General features: G+C 41.2%; 1 protein-coding gene across 4 annotated transcripts in view; it reads left to right on the top strand.

The window, feature by feature from the left end:
* The window catches only part of LOC139452731 (serine/threonine-protein kinase 10-like), a 130646-nt gene extending 117604 nt beyond the window's left edge, over nt 1-13042 (top strand). For all 4 annotated transcript variants that reach the window (XM_071234311.1, XM_071234310.1, XM_071234309.1 and 1 more), the window contains 8 exons: nt 913-1041; nt 2592-2735; nt 3009-3138; nt 4992-5116; nt 6557-6745; nt 7411-7536; nt 7897-8010; nt 8462-13042. In XM_071234311.1, the coding sequence (XP_071090412.1) occupies nt 913-1041; nt 2592-2735; nt 3009-3138; nt 4992-5116; nt 6557-6745; nt 7411-7536; nt 7897-8010; nt 8462-8626 (1122 nt within the window). In that variant the 3' untranslated portion in view covers nt 8627-13042. The remainder of the gene's footprint in view (nt 1-912; nt 1042-2591; nt 2736-3008; nt 3139-4991; nt 5117-6556; nt 6746-7410; nt 7537-7896; nt 8011-8461) is intronic.
* The last annotated feature ends 2884 nt before the right edge of the window (nt 13043-15926 follow it).

The following is a 15926-nucleotide window of genomic DNA, read 5'->3' as shown; positions in this document are numbered from 1 at the left end:
CATATTCATATTATCCAAATTGTTTTCCCAAGTTTCAAGTTTGAATGCACATCTATATATTTGATAGCATTTTATGCAAATATACTGGTTCTGAATTATGCAAAAAAATGTTCATAAAGTAACTTGGTGTTAAAAGATTATATTTCATATGATGTCGTCATTTAAGTATCTGGATTTATACACTCATAGCGGGATACCATAATGATGTGACTTCTGTACTGGATAACAGACAATATTGCACCACGTTACACAACCAGCCTTGCAGGCTGGCACTTCTCCATGGCAATATGCCTCAGTACTGCAGTGCCGGACCGTATTCCACCTCTAGAGACACTTAAACTTCCTTATAAGGTCAAACTATTGATTACCATGGTGACTGATAGCATTTAGCAGGAGTCCCTTCAGACCAGGAGACCGATCTGTCTGAGCTGCCCCAGAATGCAAGCTGCTAATATCCATGGGGGATATTTCCACATCAGCAGAATTTGCATGTTTTCAATTCCCCCACAGTGAACTTCACTTTCTATAGTAATAAATGTTTGGGAAAATTGGAGCATAGAGGATTACCTCCCTCATGCCAGATTGTGATCTGTTCTGTTCCTGGACACTGGAAGATGTTACTGTAGAATATAATAGCTGTCAGGGGAAAGGGTTTAATGGGACAGTGGGTACAGCAGACAATTGGTACATTAATTATGCTGGAGGAGATGCATGTTACATGGCAGTGGTAAAGCTGGGGGTGAAGTTGTATGATGGTTGTATTAGTGTGCTATCTGCTCCCATGTGAAATTTCCTATGTTTTACAGTTTGCCTATATTTGTTCCATTATATGGACAACAGCTGTGAAAGATGAGACATTTTCTCTACTGTTGATATCGCATATTATCAGTCATAATTTGTTCTATTCAACAGAATCTGGTCAAAAACTTTGACCAGGACATGGAAACACTGACTAGACAGCAGAAGCAGCAAGTTGAGAAGGCCGAGTTGGCCCAGTCCAACGACATGAAGAATGCTGCCCGCAAGATCAAGACAGAACAGGTACAACACAGTAGCCACTAATCTCAAGGCCGACCCGGGGTGGAATTGGCTTCAGTAACCTATCTGAGTCGACTAATATGGATTTGATGGTCAGGCTCTTTGTCTTGGCTGATTGCATGTCATACAACCATGATGGAGAGGATTGTTGCTCATGCTTTCAGTCACTGGTTTGCCTGGTCCAGGCTGCTATGATACTTGATTACAGTCAAGTCTCGTTAATCCGACACTCGTTAATCCGACACTCGGCTTTATCCGACACAAATGATGGGAACCGATTGATTCAGCGCTATTTAGTCCCGTTAATCCGACATTCTCGCACTCCGACTCCGACACACCTAATTTGCAACAAATTACCGAAATCACTCATTAATCAGTCTCGTTAATCTGACACAGTGGTCAGCGTACTCCGTGGTCATCTGCCCGCGAGTACACAACCCCGTGTTTTGACACGCACTGGCTGCAGAGATTAACTTTAACAATTAACGCTAGATGCCGGGATCATAAAGAATTTCAAGCTTTATTATAAGAAACAAATGAAATTACACCTCGACAATGTTGATGCTGACGAACCACCAGCCCTAGACGTCAAGCGAACAGGGGACTTCGAGAAATGTGCCTTCAAAATGTGAGAAACAGAAAACACTGACAGACTATTTTAAGTAGATGAAGCAAGTTGTTAAGACAGTAGCACTTGCATTTACACGAGGAAACACACGGTTATTATCTATCGTGAAGATGTCCGATTTTCGATCACAAATCACTTAATTTCGTTATTCCGACATACTCGTTAATCCGACACAATCATGTGCAACCAACGATGTCGGATTAACGAGACTTGACTGTATTACTAACTATGGTGCAAAAATGAAGCCCTTGGCTTGTGAGGCAGCATAGTGGTTAAGTAATAAAGACCCATGTTCGATTTTGACAAAACAATATGTGAAGTGTTTTCCTGATGTCCCTTACTGTGGTAGGGCTCAAATACTGCTGAGGTGGCATAACATCATACTCTTGTCAAACCATGCCCAGTCATTCACACACTCACTCTGAAGCCAAAGTCTAGAAAACTATTTTTCTGTCCAGTGAGCTATGCTTCTGATAGCCCATGCAGTAACATAAAAATCTGATGAAAATGATGTGAACAGGAAAGTTAGTGCCCAGTGAATCATTAGTCATACATAGTACTTGCACCAATATGTGTCTGGGGAGTAACTGTAGAATGGATGTGTTAGGGTGTGAGTTTTATTCCTCTGCAAATTTAACAGTGGTTGATTAACCTTTGTTTATCGATGAGAAATACAAGCCAAGCACCATTTGATGACTATATGAACAGTCTGTTACTTTAGCCACTAATCTGAAGCCCAAGTCTAGTAAAAGTCTTTTGGGTCTAGTGAGATCAGCTAATAAAAATCCATATATAGACTGAAATGGACAAAGATATGATGCAGAGTTCCAAGTTGGGGCCTGCAGACTCCAAAGTATTTGGCACAGACTGTATGAATGTGAAGGAGTGTAAGATTGAGGTATTCAGTGTTTGCTGGTGATTGCAGGAGAAGGAAGTGAAGATCTTCAAGGAGCAAATGAAGCAGGAGTTGAAGCTGCTGAAGCAGGAGATGGACCTCCTGCCCCGAGATGGCAAGAAAGAAGCCATGCGCAAACGCAAGGAGGCCAAGGAAATAGAACTTACAGACAAGGTGTGTAGGGAAGACCTTAGAATTTCTGAACAATTTCCCCAGCCCAGAAATTGTACTTGACATGGATAGTAGGATATGAGTGAAAGGAAATAAAGTAGCACATCTTTTTTCAATGGATACGAGTACCTTTCAGAGAAAGGATCAGTTATAAGAAATGTCCCAGTATGATGTCAAATGGACAGCTGATGATAATGTTTATGTCTTTCCTGGTTGGTTGTCCCATAAATATGCTGACTTGTGATCAGGTTGATGGTGATGTTGTTGATGTTGTAGGAGCGGTTGTTCTTGGAGAACCAGCAGGAGAGGATGGAGAAGCATATGAAGCAGCTCGGAGACCAGCACAGACAGAAGATAGCCCTCCTGGAGAGCCAGTTCCTCCAACAGAAGCAGCAACTGCTCCGAGGTAGGGAGGGACACCTTCTATAGACCTGGGGTAGGGTGGGACCACTTGTAGACCTGGGGAAGGAAGGGACCACTTGTATAGACATGGTGTAGGGTGGGGCACCTTGTATAGACCTGGGGTAGGGAGGAACACCTTGTATAGACCTGGGGTAGGGAGGAACACCTTGTATAGACGTGGGGTAGGGAGATACACCTTGTATAGACCTGGGGTAGGGAGATACACCTTGTATAGACCTGGGGTAGGGTGGGACCACTTGAAAAGACATGGCGTAGGGTGGGACACCTTGTATAGACCTGGGGTAGGATGGAGCACCTTGTATAGACCTGGGGTAGGGTGGGACCACTTGTAGACCTGGGGTAGGAAGGGACCACTTGTATAGACATGGCGTAGGGTGGGACACCTTGTATAGACCTGGGGTAGGGTGGGACCACTTGTAGACCTGGGGTAGGAAGGGACCACTTGTATAGACCTGGGGTAGGATGGAACACCTTGTATAGACCTGGGGTAGGGTGGGACCACTTGTAGACCTGGGGTAGGAAGGGACCACTTATATAGACATGGCGTAGGGTGGGACACCTTGTATAGAACTGGGATAGGGAAGGATACATGAAAGAAACTGTATTTTACTGATTGCAGCCCTTATTATGAACTTTGTTCTGTCAGCATCATGCGTAGCTCTATCTGGCTTGCATCAAGTTGCTACACGTCAATGACCTATGCTTTACTCCCACATTAAGCTGAGACACAAACAATGTCACTTTAGTAGCAATAAGCCCACACACTCTTGTAACGGCAGACATTTTGGGACATTGATAGATTGTTTTCCAAAATGTCAATAGAATATATTTTCAAATGAGACTGTAGAATGTTCTTAAGATCATTAGTGAAATCATAGAAATTTCTTATAACCACCTCAGCTTCTTTGTGTCTAGCAAAACCAATCATAGCCACACATGAGATACACTGGAGATCCATCAACAGAGATGTTTTTAACGGTCTGGATTGAAACATGTTGATTTTGAAACTGGAGTGATCCATGAAGTGATCACCTTGAACAATATTATTTCAACAACATGTAGATATTCATTTTGGAAATGTCTGTTTTGGGAGGTTTTTTTGTTGTTTAACGCCACACTCAGCAATATTCCAGCTATATGAAGGCGGTCTGTAAATAATCGAGTCTGAACCAGACAATCCAGTGATTAATATCATGAGCATCGATCTACGCAATTGGGATCGATGGCATGCATCAACCAAGTCAGCGAGCCTGACCACCCGATCCCGTTAGTCGCCTTTTACGACAAGCATAGTCACCTTTTACAGCAAGCATGGGTTGCTGAAGACCTATTCTACCCTGGAATCTTCACGGGTCTGGAAATGTCTGAAGCAATTTACTCTGTTGTCCATATGGTGACATCATTAGGTACATTTAAAGATGTCGGCACCAAGGACTGGTTATTGACTTCCATAATGATTAGTCAATACAACACTTGGTCTTCTGTATAATCTGGTTAAGTAGAGCAAAAGCACCACAATCAATAGGGTCAGCCTCTGAATATCACACTTGTGTAGAACTTCTGGATCTTATGAAGACATGCCCATCAATATGCATAATAACTGGATCTGGTGGTCAGGCTTGGTAACTTAGTTGAAGCATTTCATCGTATCCCAATTGTGTAGACAATGTTCATGATGTCAGTCTCTGGATTATCTGGTCAAGACTCAATGTTTTTCAGACCGCCGTCATATAAATTGAATATTGCTGAGTATAACATTAAAAAACAAATAGCATGATAAGAGAACAATGTGTTGCATGTGTGTATGACCATTACACGTTGTTGTGGTTGTTCCAGCTCGTGAGGCTGCCATCTGGGAGATGGAGAAGGAGCAGCTTCACGAGAAGCACCAGCTAGCCAAGGGGCAACTGAAGGAGATGTTCTTCCTGAAGAGGCATCAGATGCTCACTAGGCATCAGAAGGTATGTAGGCAGGGATCTCATAGATGGGATCAGAGGGTATGTAGGCAGGGATCTCATAGATGGGATCAGAGGGTATGTAGACAGGGATCTCATAGATGGGATCAGAGGGTATGTAGACAGGGATCTCATAGATGGGATCAGAGGGTGTGTAGGCAGGGATCTCATAGATGGGATCAGAGGGTATGTAGACAGGGATCTCATAGATGGGATCAGAGGGTATGTAGACAGGGATCTCATAGATGGGATCAGAGGGTGTGTAGGCAGGGATCTCATAGATGGGATCAGAGGGTGTGTAGGCAGGGATCTCATAGATGGGATCAGAGGGTGTGTAGGCAGGGATCTCATAGATGGGATCAGAGGGTGTGTAGGCAGGGATCTCAAAGATGGGATCAGAGGGTGTGTAGGCAGGGATCTCATAGATGGGATCAGAGGGTGTGTAGGCAGAGAGCTCATAGATGGGATCAGAGGGTATGTAGACAGGGATCTCATAGATGGGATCAGAGGGTGTGTAGGCAGGGATCTCAAAGATGGGATCAGAGGTTATGTAGGCAGGGATCTCATAGATGGGATCAGAGGGTGTGTAGGCAGGGATCTCATAGATGGGATCAGAGGGTGTGTAGGCAGGGATCTCATAGATGGGATCAGAGGGTGTGTAGGCAGGGATCTCATAGATGGGATCAGAGGGTATGTAGACAGGGATCTCATAGATGGATCAGAGGGTGTGTAGGCAGGGATCTCAAAGATGGGATCAGAGGTTATGTAGGCAGGGATCTCAAAGATGGGATCAGAGGGTGTGTAGGCAGGGATCTCATAGATGGGATCAGAGGGTGTGTAGGCAGGGATCTCATAGATGGGATCAGAGGGTGTGTAGGCAGGGATCTCATAGATGGGATCAGAGGGTGTGTAGGCAGGGATCTCATAGATGGGATCAGAGGGTGTGTAGGCAGGGATCTCAAAGATGGGATCAGAGGGTGTGTAGGCAGGGATCTCATAGATGGGATCAGAGGGTGTGTAGGCAGGGATCTCATAGATGGGATCAGAGGGTTTGTAGGCAGAGAGCTCATAGATGGGATCAGAGGGTGTGTAGGCAGAGAGCTCAGATCGTAGGTGTCTTTAAATATTTTCAGATATTCTTCAGAACGTATGTAGGCAGGGGTCTTTTGAAAAGATGTTAGAGGGTAAATTGGCTGTGATCCCATGGATAGGATACAAACATTTGTAGGCAGAGCTCTTTTTCATAGGCATTAGATGGTATGTTGGCAGGACTTCATGGATAGGATCAGAAGGTATGTAGGCAGAGTTCTTTTAAACAGGCATTAGAGGATATGTAGGCAGTGATCTCATGGATCGGTGTAAAAGTCAGGGAACGCATACCATTCACAATTATGTTTCATTACATGGAAGTACCAAGAGGTATCATTGTTGGTGATGTGGTTGCAGGAAATCGACCAGATGAAGCGCTACAACTCAGCGAAGGAAGAGGAGATGAAGGAGCGCCATGCCCTGGAGAAGCGCCGACTACCCAAGATCCTCAAGAATGAGGCAAAGACCAGACAACAGATGTTTAAACAGAGTCTCAGGCTCAGCACAATATCTACACCTGAAGACGACAAGATGAAGATTAAACAGGTCAGACATCATTGAGGACTACAGAAATATGACAACGCCTTGTAATAAGTAAATCCTTTCCTGTTTCTATTGGAACGGTACCATCTGGATTAACACTGTGTCTAGGGAACTCTTAATCTTGTACCTAATTAGCAAGATAATATTTGCTCATTCAGCAGCCTATGACCTTGTATAATAATTATGAATAGGATATTTTATTTTGGTCTTTCATGAGCTTACAATTTGTATATATGAAGTCTTGTAGCATATTTTTCAGTAGATTTTAGGCTAAAAAAAAAAGAAGTCATCATACAGTTCACCAGACGTTTCGTTTCTATTGCCATTTTAAAAGAAAGAAAAAAATCCTTAAATATTCCAAGTTCAACATTAGTCAAATACTGTATTCCAGTATTTTACTCATCAAGGAATACATTTATATAGGGACGCCCTTTCCCAGGTTGATTGTACACAATTGTTTATTACATACTAGTTTGAACAACAACAAAAAACAACAAAAGACACCGCCCGCCCACACTATATTTTCAAAAAACATTGCCTGGGAACCAATTCTTTTATTATTTTAAGCCATAGTGTTATTATGTAGACTATTATCAGTTGAACTTACTAGACCAAACTGAAGTTTCATGTGCAATCAAGGTCTTAATTGATGCTGTCTGCATTTTCAGTTTGAGGAGAATGAGAAGAAGAGAATGAAGGCAGAACAACAAAGGCAGGAGTCGAAGCACAAGAAACAGTGGGACGACCTTGTGTTCCGTAATGAGACAGCCCTGAAGGAGCTGGAACAGCTGCAGGTAGGCACAGGCAACTACAGCTTTACTGTCAGATTACATGGAATGTTCAACCTCCTTATTTACTTCTATGCCAGTGTCATCTGTATTTGTTATTACTTAATATTTAGCCACTGATATGGCTGTTAAAGGGAGATAACTCATCAATCTTAGATGATGTCTTGCTGTGCATCTTGGTGTTGTTCATGGCCTCAGCCATTAATCGACTGAAAGAGGAAGTTGGGAGGCACTAATTTCTTCTTTTGTTTAGATTTAAAATAGCAAAACTAAATTGTGTAAAGTATGCCAATAAAGTAGACCCCTTGTTCGTGATGTTAATTAAGATATCATTGAGAGATTAAGGCATTGTTGTTGATGTTGTAGGCTGAGAAGAGGAAGATGTTGATGGAGCAGGAAACGTTGAAGATCAAGGAGGTGGAGAAACAGTATGACTTAGAGCTCAAAGACTGGAAAGCACAGCTTGTGCCTAGAAAACAGGTAATATGTCTTGGCCTCATGGGGGTTGATGAGGATTTAGATAGCCTATTGGTTAAAGCGTTAGCTCGTCATGCCGAAGAAACGGGTTCGATTCCTGATACAATGTGTGAAGCCAACTTATGTTGTTCCCCGCCGTGATATTGCTGGAATATTGCATAAAACCATACTCACTCACCCACTGGGTTTACAGGTCAGAATAACAACCACAGCATGCTGGTTGTATGAGCTGAGGATTTAATGAGAATCACATGTTTTTTTGTGTGGTTGTGGCACAACAGATTAATTATAGTAATATGAAAGGAAGGTTTTTTGAGTAGAACATGACAAATTGAATATGTGTGTTCATTACAAGGTTGTTTTTTTTATTTTACACAAACAATATCAACCCAGATGTTTTATTGTGTTGCCTGTACCTTTCAAAATACTCACTGCAGGAATGTTTCCATTGTAGAAACTGGAAGAAGAGTTTTCCAGACAGCGAGATGAACAGGAAAAGTTTTATGGTGCATACGTAACAGGAGATATAGATGGCCACCCACCCTATTCCCGCTCATCGCAGGGTAGTGTTCGCAGCCGAGAGGACACAATGCGATCAAGACACTCCACAGTGATATAGTTCCGACCATAGGGACATTGGTCACACTTACTTACATTCTGTGATGGGACAAGCATATACTGGCAGCACAGCCACATGGGGGAATCAAGGGAGGTTACTCTGCAGGGCCCTCTGTTTTGCAGATTCTTTAGCTGAAATATTTCCTGGTGGATTAGCAGAGTTGTACTTACCTTGTGATGTGACAGTGCTGAAGTGACTATACAGTGTGTGGAGTTGATCTAGATGCTGCAGCTGGGCTTCAGCTTGATGCTGATGGTAGGACTCGTTGCAGATCTGATCGAGACATATGGTGCTGCAATACTGGTGCAGCTGCATCGTTGCATGGAGACAGTTCAGTGCACCAGACCAAGGGTCTTGATGTTGATCAATATGATTCAAGTGCTGGACATTGGTGCATCCTGAGAATGAGAACTCAAGACTTGAGTCGGAGTGATGAAGTATCATCTCCTGGTGCGCGAAACACTGTTAACCCTTTCACTGCTAACAATGAGTACTCCTAATGTCACACTATGTGTATTAAGTATTCACATATTGTGCACTATATGCTTTCTGTATAAGACTGAATTGTTAAAACGTAAATCACTGTAACCTAAGATTTAATATTTGGACAAACTAACTTCATAGTCGACATCTATTGGCTTGTGTTAGTTGGTAGACACCTGGCTACTTCCTATAAATGCCTGTGAGAGATGACACGAGAGAAGCCAGGTAGACCAGAGCCAAAGGGGTATGTGCGAGTCCTGATTGAGGGCTGGTGATAGTGATAAACATGGCGGTGTGTTGCACAGTGTTCAATCATTGCTTCCAGAAACCAGGAGAAACATTATTACAATCTGTATATGTTGTCATCTCCATGGTTACGAGGACTCGGCCAATGTAAGGCTTGCAGATGTCCTATAATGCTATTGAATAAATATACTTAACTTTTATTATACACCATGAATTAGTATGTATATAAGGTAGACTTGAAGACTGTTTGTAGAACCTATTATTTTACTCAGAAAAAGAAAATTATCACCATATCCACTTGGTGCAGGAATTTATGCTGGAAAAAGTAGAAGGTCAATGTCGCAAACATATTGTAAATATTGAAGTAATGGTTTTGAGAGTGTGACTTTGACAAGGACTCAGTGAAGATTCTGTTTTTGATGTTGACCTGGATGACAAACATATTGTGAGTTTCTTCTCATAGTTGATAATTACAGGGTTTAAGAACAGTTTTGTTGTATGTTGATGGTAGAGTTTTGAACAGACAGCACACCAGATCAGTTTCTGTCATGAACAAATCAACATATTGTGATGAATCAATGTGGAATAATACTTTAGTTTGTTCACTTCTTTCAGTGTTGAAACACTGCGTACACAACTCTCTCACACAACTCTCCCACGGGCCGCTGTTCCTCAAAACTACTTATATAATGTGACATTCATACAAGCACTCTCCAAAAATGTTTAGACCCACCAGGGCTGTGGGATAACTTTTCATGAGAACCTTTGTTAAACAAAGGGATCAGTTTAAAGTTTTATACAGGATAAATAATTTATTGTGAAATTATTGATGTCCTCATAAACATTGTTTTGTCTATTGTGACTAATAGATCTAAACTCAGTGGGTTGTTTTCCCATCTTCCAAGTTGAGCGTATTTGCTCCAACTCATCATTTTCAGAGAATATTTTTGATGATTAGAGCTGTTATTTATAAACTTCAATCCTGGAAAGTTTTGGGTTTTTTTACATGGAAAACTTGCAGACCTGTTAATCTACACCCCAAAATTAAAATTATTATCAACATCAAACTTTGGAACTGGCCCAAATCATACCAGCCCAAAATCAAGTTTACTAGAGCTATGCTTAAGACAAGTCACAGACTCATGCATATATTCGTAAAGGAAACAGTTCATGTTTTGGAATAAAATAAATTACAATTTAAGGAAATAACATTTAGTGACATTTTGGTTTTTTCCCTAGGTAGAGTGGTGTCGGAGAGTTTGTGTGTTTATCATTAGTCCATGTGACTGTACACAGATACATGCAGTTAGCACAGCATTGTCCTTCAGGCTTAAAATTACAAACAGAGCTGGTATACATCGTGTATGGTGCAAATTATAAACAGACCATTGGCAGTCCACAGAAAATGGATCTTGGAAATGATTACATTTGAGGTTTTTAAAATATTAGAAATCGCCATCTGGAAATTATTTCTCCAGAAGCTGGTATGTGTGTCCCTGGTCCTATACCTTTAAATTTCATATGCAGTCTTTCAGATTTGTTTTTAAAAATAACTTTTTTCAAGCTTTTATTTCCAAATTCCCTCCTTGTTCAATATCTATAGGTTGCATGACAAGGTTAAACAGAATTTGCACCATCCACTTCAATTAGAAACCATTTGGGAGTTTGTGCAATTACTTCTGCTTGTAAGGAGAGTGGCCGTTTATGATGTGCTGTTTGTAATTTTACGTTCTGTCGTACCTGTACAGATGTTATATGTGGATATAGTATCGGAAGTGTGATTACTTCACAATATTTATGTTTCAGGGTTTTCTAAAGAGCTTGCTTTGTACAGAAATTTGCACTGGCTTGGAAACTTTCTCTCAATAAAACTTTTGATTTTCAGAGGGGAGGATGTTCTCTAAGTGCTCCTGTCGGCCTCTCCCTCTTGTTGTATGACCTAAATAGAAGATTTCAAAACCTACCTGGAGTATCAGAGGCTCGCACAAATGGACATTGCACCTATGATTCCAATCATTCCTCTTCATTCATATACCAACAAACCTTGAACCTATGACCATTATTAGAAGTCCAATATTTTTTTCAAAAATTTGTATGTTCAGTTATCTGCATGATATGAAAAACCACTTCTCGGGTCATACTGAACTGGATGAATGCAAAGTCTGTATTGTCATTTAAGAGCTGTAGAATCAATGAAGACAGGGTTGAGTTCTGATATCACCTGTAGTCTTTATGTATGTTTCAGTACCGACACTCATCCCTTTTTACCAAGCTAGCAAGTCACATAAGTTAACCCATCTTTAATATTTCGATCAAAATTAGGACTACAGAGTTGTGGTGGCTTAGATTTTACAGCTGTTTCAAGGCATAGGAGATGTCAGTCAAGGTGCTATGATTGTTTGTGCCAGATCCCTGATACATTCAAGGTGTTATTGTTTGGTTTCTGTTGAGTCTGCAGCATCTCTTATTTCGCTGACATTTAGTTGCATTATATTATTTGTTATAAAAGGAGAGATGTGTTTAAATGTATCATGAAATTGATGTCCTGTTCATAATATTAAACCCCTCTTCCCAGGAGCCATATTGAATAAGTTAATAAGCTCAATATGAAATTGGTCCAAATTATATTTCAGAGTATGTCATATCTCAGAAACACTGATTGGTTTGCATATCTTCATATTACTAACAAAATCGTTCGAGCTTAGGATTTTGAAAAGGGTATTTTGGTCATTGGAACTCATCAGAATTCCAACTGTGTCTGTTTTCAGTGCTACGAGATCTTACACCAGTATGTCGGAATACAGAACAGTGCATAGAGAGGCTTATTTGTGTATTGTCACGTTCCCATCAAAGTTTACAGTATTTAGTAATAGACATTATTACTTAGCCATTACAGTACCATATCAAGTATCACGCATCATTGTTACAATGTTCCCACATAACACAGAGTATACTAATGTTGAGAACAGGGAATATTAGAGTTATCTTCCAGTTAATAATGAATGCCAACAGGAAGAGACACTGTGCGATGCAAGGAGGCACAATTTTAACACATACTGGAACATGCTAAAGAAGTGTTTTCAGTCTTGTAGGGTTCCATTTTATATCCAAACATTTGCTCATTTGTTCATTTTGAAAGATTCACATAACCCCATTCAGGTACTTTGCACTTCAATTTTCTTGCCAACTATCAGTAGGTAGTGTTTTGGATTGGACTTAGAAATTAGACTTTCTTGTGTTAATTTTTGAATTTGTGTGGGAAATAGTATCAGCAGTTTTCCTGTTCGTGCAATTGGTTTTTATTCAACCTGAGTAAATTTCGAAGTGTTTGAATCTGGTGAACATGACACGAGTTATTGAAAGCTGTTTGCATCTGGCGAACATGACACAAGTTATTGAGAACTGTTTGCTAAACTGTACATTTACACAGAGGGTTATGTATACACAAAGAAAATCTGTATAAATTACGTAGAGCTGAGCTGATTTGTATAAAATGAGTCGTCCGTGGAGAGGACTTTTCCCTGGTTTTCATACTCAATTCTCAGCACATCATACTTTGTGATATATGCAAACTATGCTTGCTATTTATAGTTTGAAATCTTTGTCTTTTACTGTAAAAATGTACCTTAAGGATTCACCTGAATATAATGTATAATATATAGAATCAAAGTAAAGTCAATCAAATAACACCAGCGTCCTGTTTTCATTTCTGTTGTTGGTTTTTAATGCTGCACTTGGCACTGTACCAGCTATTTGATGGCTGTTTGTACACGATCTAGTCTAGACCAGACAATCCAGCGATGACCTCATGAGCATCATTCTACGCATTTGAGATATGAAGACATCCATCAGCCATTAAGTCAGCACAACCCATGCTTTCCGTAAAGGGCGACTATGCTTGTCGTAAGAGGCGACTAATGGGATCGGGTGGTCAGGCTCGTATCCTAATTGCATTGATCAATGCTCATGATGTCAATCACTGGATTGTCTGGTCCAGACTTGATTATTTACAGACCACCGCAAATAGCTGGAATATTGCTGAGTGCGTCGTTAAACAACAAACAAACAAACAAACAGCGAGCACTACCACCCAATCCCAATAGTCACCTTGCATGGGTTGACTTGTCTGGATCTTCATGGTATTCATGTCTGTACTCAAGGACATGTGGGTAGATGCTAGATGCCAGACAGTAGCTAGCATTACCAGGAATGGGCTCCAGACATGATTGATGATGATGATGATGATGATGATCAAACTTGCCATTGGACCAATCACAGAGCCTTCAAACAAGAAAATGATTGAAGAAGTGATACAGCACATAACAAGCCATATTCAGTAAGCCAGTGCTGATTTTCAAAGCTGGACATTAGGATCGGCTGTTTACACCGAAGACATGGTTGGAACGTGGATAATGTGTGCAGCCCATATCTTGTGTCTGTAACATATTACATTAATATCGTTACAGTTAAGGAATGTATTTTGTAGGTATCCTAGCTCCAACCTGTTGTATCTTCTTCACATGTCATAACACAGAACTAAAATACATGAGTGGGGCATCAAAATTGAAAAATATTTTATTTAACCAAATTAGCCACAGCTGGAGTACAACTAAGGACAGAGTTTTATTTATGGAACAAGCATAAAATGCTCATACTCCTTCTCAGTAGGGGGTGTTACTGTGAGAAGATGACTGGGAGCTGTGGCTGTCATTGGATACACTGGGCTTTTCAATTCCTTTTAATGGAATTAACCAACTTTCAAACATACAAGTAAGCACTGAACCGCTTGATAGGTGAAGAAATACAAATGGTTCATTAATGGTCCATTGACTGGAATATTTTGTCAAGGACACACAGCAAAAGGCACCAGTTCATTGCCAGACATATCTGCACAAAATGTTTGCAAGATATATTTAACCATTTTTGAGTTGTACTCTGAAAACAAACCCTACCCTCAAATTTGTTTGAAACCATGCAGGGAATATAAAAAAAATAATTCAAAATGCTTAGAGAGTAACAAACACCCAGTTCATGACAGGGCCGACATATGTGCTAAGATTTATCAAAAATGTTGCACGATCAACAAAATGTCAAGGAATAATAACCTTTATTCAGCAAACTCCTGGTATAGGCCCCTACTGCACTTGGACCTTCAACAAGCATAATGAAGATTGATTAGGCTTCCGAATTTGGTCTCTTTATCATTTACTTCATTGACTGGTATTGTTTACTCCAACATTAAAAAATATCATATCAAAGTTCATTGTATGTGTAATATATTGGAGGTGTATGTGTGGAAAGACGTGTGGGCCAGGGGAGATCACTCTTAATTTCAGATCTGTCTACTTCAATGGTGGTCAGTAAAGAGTTCATAATTATAACTATTTGGCGACGAATATACATTCGTGTGTAGTGGTTGACTTTAATGCAACTATACATAAATACCGGTGATTTGCAAAAACAAATCAAAGTATACTAGCCACATAAAAAACTGTGCACGGAGAAAATATATTCTATTATATAATACAACACAGCAAGAACAAAATGATGCAGACGCTGTAGCAGCTGAATGATCGGACCATAAGAAAATGTCAACGGGACCTGAACAACATCTGTTACGATGACGTCAGAAGATCAAAATGGAGTAGGGGGTCATACGACAAAGTCACAAAGTCAATAACGGGTATGACCACCCTGTACGTGAATCACAACAGTGCATCGGCGACGCATGGAGTCCACCAAATGGGCATGGAAGGCCTGGGGAATGGCCTGCCATATCCTTCTCACATCCTGTGCCAAGTCACGGACGTTATCTGGAAGATGTGGAAGACGACGCAGACGGCGCTCCATTTCATCCCACACATGCTCTATTGGGGAGAGATCTGGAGAAATTGCAGGCCATGGCAGTAACATGACATTGTTATGGTGAAGGAAATCAATTGCGACCCTAGCCGTGTGAGGACGAGCGTTGTCCTGTTGAAATGTCAATCCCGGGACATGACGTTGCAGGAAAGGAATGACCACAGGCCTCAGAATCTGATCTCTGTAGCCAACACCGGTGAGATTGCCCTGAACAACCACCAAAGGGGTTCGATGCCGTGCTGTTATCCCACCCCAAATCATCGCAGAGCCACCTCCAAAACGATTCCTCTCCACAATACAGTTGCTTGCATAACGTTCTCCCAAACGCCGGTAGACACGTTGGCGCCCGTCGCTGTGGGAAATGTTGAACCTCGATTCATCTGTAAAGACAACATTTCTCCACCATATTCGAGGTTGGCGAACATGATTTCGACACCATCTTAGACGGTTGACTCGATGACGGTGTGTCAGGATGGTACGTATGGCAGGGCGTCGTGGTCGAATCCCGTACTGACGTAAAGGATTCCTGACAGTGTTGGGATGGATACGGCGCAGTCCAGGAATTGTCTGGGACGTCGTTTCTGCCGTTTGGAACCTGTGTCGGAGAATCCATCTGTCCTGTATTGGCGTCGTTACTCGGGGACGTCCAGAACGTGGGTGGTCGGCAACGTCATTTGTGTTCTGATAACGCCTCACTAATGCCGATATC

The sequence above is a fragment of the Haliotis cracherodii genome, unplaced genomic scaffold, assembly GCF_022045235.1.
Source record: "Haliotis cracherodii isolate W230 unplaced genomic scaffold, xgHalCrac1.p SCAF_9, whole genome shotgun sequence".
Lineage (NCBI taxonomy): Eukaryota > Metazoa > Mollusca > Gastropoda > Lepetellida > Haliotidae > Haliotis > Haliotis cracherodii.
The sequence above is the reverse complement of the archived record's forward strand: the minus strand, read 5'-3'. Positions and strand labels throughout refer to the sequence as shown.